The sequence below is a fragment of the Lepidothrix coronata genome, unplaced genomic scaffold (assembly GCF_001604755.1).
Source record: "Lepidothrix coronata isolate B3197 unplaced genomic scaffold, Lepidothrix_coronata-1.0 Scaffold45, whole genome shotgun sequence".
In the NCBI taxonomy this organism is placed as follows: domain Eukaryota; kingdom Metazoa; phylum Chordata; class Aves; order Passeriformes; family Pipridae; genus Lepidothrix; species Lepidothrix coronata.
Window position 1 is genome coordinate 794,340 of NW_016690225.1, and position 5,824 is coordinate 800,163.

At 49.0% G+C, this 5,824-nt stretch overlaps 1 protein-coding gene and 1 long non-coding RNA gene across 3 annotated transcripts in view; one reads left to right on the forward strand and one right to left on the reverse strand.

Moving 5' to 3' along the window:
* The window catches only part of TDRP (testis development related protein), a 27,461-nt gene extending 25,954 nt beyond the window's left edge, over positions 1–1,507 (reverse strand). For both annotated transcript variants that reach the window (XM_017814590.1, XM_017814591.1), the window contains exon 1: positions 1,380–1,507. In XM_017814590.1, coding sequence (XP_017670079.1) covers positions 1,380–1,490 — 111 coding nt within the window. In that variant the 5' untranslated portion in view covers positions 1,491–1,507. The remainder of the gene's footprint in view (positions 1–1,379) is intronic.
* Positions 1,508–1,904: 397 nt separating this feature from the next.
* On the forward strand, positions 1,905–4,905 carry LOC108497181. The gene is made up of 3 exons (XR_001874710.1): positions 1,905–2,079; positions 3,880–3,963; positions 4,152–4,905. It is a non-coding gene; the product is annotated as an uncharacterized LOC108497181 (long non-coding RNA).
* Positions 4,906–5,824: the final 919 nt, after the last annotated feature.

Sequence of the window (5,824 nt, forward strand, 5' to 3'; positions counted from 1 at the left end):
GTCGGATTTACTGGAAGCTTTCAGTGACCTTTGGTGTTTGAGGAAGATTTTCAGGAGCTAAGCAAGTCTAGGAGGGCTACAACAGCACAAGCTAACAGCTTAAGGAAAACAGTGGAAGTTTCCAAGCACCTGAGGATAGGATCTGTAGGAGGAAGAGGTTATGTGTTGCATGAGAGGTTGTGGGAGATACTTCAGGTTGCCTCCAACCCCACGATCCCCCTTCCTCCCACAAAGGGGGTCTCCAAAATGACTGACTGTTCTCCTACAGGAGAAGATGCTATTCATCCATATGAATCTTCACAGCTGCTATCAAACTAGTAGCAAGAGCTAGGGCTCTTCTGTTTACAGTGCAGGGGAAAAGGCAAGGCAAGACTAAACTGGTGATTTTGGCTACTGGAAGTTAGAGAGAATAACTGCTGTGACTGGAAGAGGCTGCTCTTCAGCCACACATGTTGACAACCTATAGCACTTGTCAACCAGGAACTCAAGCAGAGAGTAGTTTATCCAAACACACTCCAGCTCTTCCAGCAAGCCAAGCAAGACAAACAGGGGTGGGAAGTTGAGTGGGCTTTTGTACCTTCCTTTGAATAGAAACCTCACTAGTTTGCAACCCCGGGCAACTGCTTACTTCAGATATGCAGGTGTCCTGCAACCTCTCAGACAACATCTAAAGATAATCTGTGGCAACAGAAGATCAGTTCAGCAACAAAGCTGTATCACGCAGCGTAACAGGCTTCTGAGCTGGACGGATGCCTAATTGCTACCAAGTTTTTGAAAGCAAGTCAACGAACATTTTTTCAGTTGTTTTGCCTGATATTCAACGGATACCCTTCGTTTCAGGTTGTATTTGTTAGGCGACCAATACTTTGAGAAGGTCACTTGGTATTTAACTCATTATTTAACAATGAAAGCTTTCAAACAACATTGGGGCTGATTAAGGATAGCCAGCTACTATTACTGAAACCATAGAAAAAAAGCAATCGTGCCAAAATATCAGTGCTCTACACAAACACGAAAATGAAGGTATGTTCTTAAACATCCCTGTTTAATGTATTATGCTTTACAGATGGGTTGCAGTACCCCTGGCTAGGGCCGGGAGAGAAAGTACCCTGTGGTATGAAGCCACTGGAATGAAGGACAGCAAGTCCCAGCAATGCCGGAGGCCGGCTGCTGGAAGAAAACAGAGGTGGATAGGCCACTCAGCACCCCAAAAATCGGGTGACAGCCGCACGATCCGCGCAAACATCCCCAGCTCGACCAGGGCCAGACTGCCGGCACATCCAAAGTGGGAAAAGTGATTACTCATGCCGCCGGAGAGGAGGGCAGCGGCAGCGGGGCCGAGCCTCCCGACCGCTCCGAGCCGGGCTCCGCGCTCCTACCTGGGGGGCCGCGAAGGCGGCGGCGGCGGGCGGCGGCCCGCGGGGATGCGTCTCCTCCTCCTCGGGCGAGTCGTCCAGCAGAACTTTGCTGCTCTTGTTGAGCTTCCACATGGCGGGCACGGGGGCGGCGGCTCCCGCCCCGCTGGTCCCGGCAGCGAGCGGGCCGAGGGGGAGCGGCGCTGCCTCCGCAGCCCCGGCCGGGGCGGCTGCGCTCGGCAGGGCTGTCACCCCGCCGGGGGCTCCCGGGCCGGGAGAAGGGAGGAGCTGCTGGCGGCGCCGGGAGCCCGCCCCTCACCGCCGGCCTGCCGAGGGAGCCGGGAGCGCGGACAGTCCGTCCGCGGCGGGGCGGGCGGGGCAGGGCAGGGCAGGGCAGGGCCGGGCCGGGGCGCCGTGTCCCCTCCCCGCCACGCCGCTCCTCACCTGCCGCCGCTCCCCGCCGGGGCCGCCGCAGCCGCCGCCGCTGCCATGTTTGCGGGGCGGGGGCACGGGCAGGGGCGGCTGCCCGTCATCACCGCGGCAACCGCACCGGGCCCGCCGGCGGAACCCGCGCCCTGGCCCCGCAGCCTCCCGCAGGCACGGCAGGGGGTCCCGGGGATAAGGACCGTCCTAGCTCCGGCGGGTGTTGTGGAGGGTGCGGATGGCGCTGCCCGAGCAGCGGGGGCCGCAGGGTGTTCGTCAGGGCAACGCCGGGCACTTTGAGGTGAAATCGAACCTATCTGGGTTCTGGGGGTAGGGGCACCCGCTTAGCGCCATAGATGGCCCAACATCACTGGGTACGGTCCTGGGGTACCCACCCGTATACCTGCCCGTGTACCTGCCAGTTTACTCACCCGTGTACCCGCCAATGTACCTGCCCTTCTACCTGCCAGTTTACCCACCGGGTACCTGGCAGGGTACCTGCCGGTTTGCCCACCCATGTACCCACCAGTGTAACGACCAGCGAGCCCCCACGAGTCTCCCGGGGCGCCTCTCAGGAAGGGCAGGCTCCACAGCCATACCCCGCAGCCTGGACCACATGCCTTCTTCCCTTGTCCAGCAGAGCCCTGCAGCCAGGGTGGAAAAGCCTGGTGCAGTCAGGGTGGAAAAGCCTGGTGGAGTCCATTGAGTACTAGGAGCTCCCAGTTTTATGGCTGAATGATCCAGATTTAGTGCCCTATGTACCTGCTGCTATGTTCATCAGTTCTTAGTTTTCAGACAGATACTTTCAGACAGTGCTAGGATACTTTTCCAGTAAAATCCCCATCCTTTATCTATTATTTTGATCAGTGAGTTAGGGTCAGATGTCCAAAGAACTGGGAAACACAGTTTTTTGTTGTTCTGCTTGATTAACATTGCTGTGATTTCACTAGTGAAAGGCCATAACCCTCAAGGACCCCTCATGACAGACTTACAAAGTCTTGCTTTGACTGCCTGATCTCCTCAGGGCCTGGCAGCAGCAATGCCTTGCTGAGGGTGGTTTTGGCTGCAATGTGCTCCTACCTGCTTAACCGGAAAAAGGCTCACCCCAGGGCTGGAACAGCAGCTCCTTCGGGCCAGCTGGTCCGTGTGCTGTCTGCTGCCTTTAACTTCCAGCATGTGGACACCCACAGAGTGGAGATTTGCAAATCAATGAAAAAAATAGTTTTTCTGTCATAAAACATCCTTATCTATAATCGCTAACTTCAGAGGCATCATGGTTTTAACTACAAACTCACTTTTGTATTGATTGAGGATTTCTGTAATGACTTAGGAATGCTGTGTAGCTAACTATAATTTATTAGCTAACTGCACAAAAGACACATTCACTTGAACCTGAAATCATGGAATTCACATCAGTGCAATTTTAACCCTCTGTCTTGAAAATGAGCTTCACAAAATTATATCAATGTGCATAAAGCAAGTGCACAAGTGTTTGGAGGACTGTAAAAGCCTTTAGTTTTGCAATAAGTTTTCAAACAAAATCTTCTTTATCTCATTTATCTATCCCTTCTCTTGCAAGACTAAAAGCTACTAAAATGCACTGAATTTCCTTTCACATCTTGCATTAATATTAACCAAATCTCAAGAGGGTAGGAGACAAAAAACATTCTCAAAGACAGATCAAGTTTAGCATGGGTTTCCCCTAGAAGACCAAGTCAGTTTTGTAACTAGTTCTTTAACCTCTCATTCCTTCAAATGTGTAAAAATAATCTAATTTACTTTGCCACATTTGGGCAACTCTAATTAGTAACCGACCCATTTATTTGATTTGAGTTCTGTATTTAAACCTTGAAAAGATCAAATAAGTTATTAGTCACTACGCGACCCTACCTTTTTAATCCAATGCCTTCTTTATGCTATTTTCTTATGATTATCTGAAACACCAGCTCTACCATTAGGCTTAAATCCCCCAAATACTTAATGATTCTGCTCAGTTTTAGTCTCATTAAGAAATCCACAAAGCATTCCCAATACATACAAAATTAACTACATGCCTTTGGTCTTTTTTATTTTTATTAATTTTGATTTTTTTCCCCCTTAGGTTTTCTCCTAAGATCTTGAACTTTGGTGTGAAATCCTGGCTTTACTTCGGTCACTGAAAATCAGTCCAGTTGACTTCAGAGAGGTGAGAATCTCAGTTCAGATTTTTTGTTGGTCTTCAAGACCCCAGGGCATGGCTGAGCACTATCTCTTGTTCTTTAGAGAAGAGTGTTATTTTCTGCTGATCTGTTCTACAGACTTTGGGCTTACAAATTTATTATTTCCTTTTAAAATTAATTATATTCATCTAATCAAAAGAATTTTTTTTTCCAGATTCAGAAACTGACATCCGCTGACTGGATCTGCCTAGGGTGAAGAAGAACACACAACACTTAAATACAAAGCTTCTTCCTCTAAGTAACTACATTGTCATGTATCCCTAAGTTATATGCAGGTGAAGGCTCTGAAACCCTGTTTGAGAAGCTTCTTGCATAGTATTTAAAATGTTATGAACATCTTTATAAATATCATTATGAGGAAAAACTGATGATTCTACTTCTGAACTCTGATCCCGTCTCCCTTAAGGGAGCACAAACAGAGCTGGAGGAAAAATGATTGAGCGAAGTAACAGAAAATGCAGCCTTTGTCTCTGACTGCCATGGAAGACTGAGCTGTTTCGAAAGTAAAGCCAGACAGCACGGCTTTAGCAGCCACTTCATGACCTGGCAAAGCATTATGCTACTGAAAAACTTGTTTCTCCTTTGCTCTTTTACTCCAGGCTCTCACCCAGGAAAGAAAAGGGTGGAGTTCTTTTGCTGGACTAAACCAGACTCAGGAGACAGAGAGCAAAAATGGGAAAGGTAAAGGGCATGATGATAAAGGTAAAGATGATACCAAATAACTCCATGACAGTGACTTTAGCATACTTTTGTGACTCCAGGCTGCAGGACCTTTGGATGTGGCCATGCTTTCAGGTACACACATAATTACACACAATCAATTAGATTGGAAAAGACCTCTGAGATCATCAAGTCCAACCTATGACTAAACACCACACTGTCAACTAGACCATGGCACTAAGTGCCACATCCAGTCTTTCCTTAAACATCTCCTGGGACGGTGAGTCCACCACCTCCCTGGGAAGCCCATTCCAATATGTAATCACGCTTTCTGTGAAGAAATTCTTCCGAATGTCCAATCTAAACCTCCTCTGGTGCAACTTAAGACTGTGTCTTCTTGTCCTGTTGCTAGCTGCCTGTGAGGAGTGGCTGACCCCTATCTGGCTACAGCCTCCTTTAATGTAGTTGTAGAGAGCAGTAAGGTCACCCCTGAGCCTTTTCTTCCCCAAGCTAAACAACACCAGCTCCCTCACAGCTGCTCCTCATAAGATTTGTGCTCCAGACCCTCCACCAGCTTCGTTAACCTTCTCTGGGCAATGATTTCAGGTACCAAATCTATCCCAACAGTTCTCAGCATTTGCCTTTCAAATCCCTGTTGCTGTTCATGGCATCCCTCACTCATCTGTGCCACAGTCAGTATCTCATGCAAGGTGTCTGTCACTCTTCCCTGACAGACTATCCTTGCTATGACTGCCTGAACACAGCTGCAGTACTGCTGCTCTAATAAGCAAAATGAAACTCGCTTTGGGCTGGAGATCACACACCCACCACTGATGCAACCATTGGCAACCTTCTTAGCTGCACTTGGTACTGAGAGTAACCAAGCTGTTGGAGACCATTGCCAGCAAGACAAGGTTCACCCCTTCCCAGCAGCGTTAGGCAGGCACCACGAGCATTAGAGAGACATCCTTCTCCTCCTGCCATGGTCCATTGCTAGCCATGTTACGGTAAAAACTGTCTTTATAGCACTGTGCCAGAACATGCCATAGGTGCCATGGTATCCACATATCCTTTCTGCATTTCTATCCCCAAGTAGTTTTCACTTTCCAGACACTGATAGTGCCAGAGTCCCAGTCTGGTGTTTATCTCATGAAATGTTAAATGCCT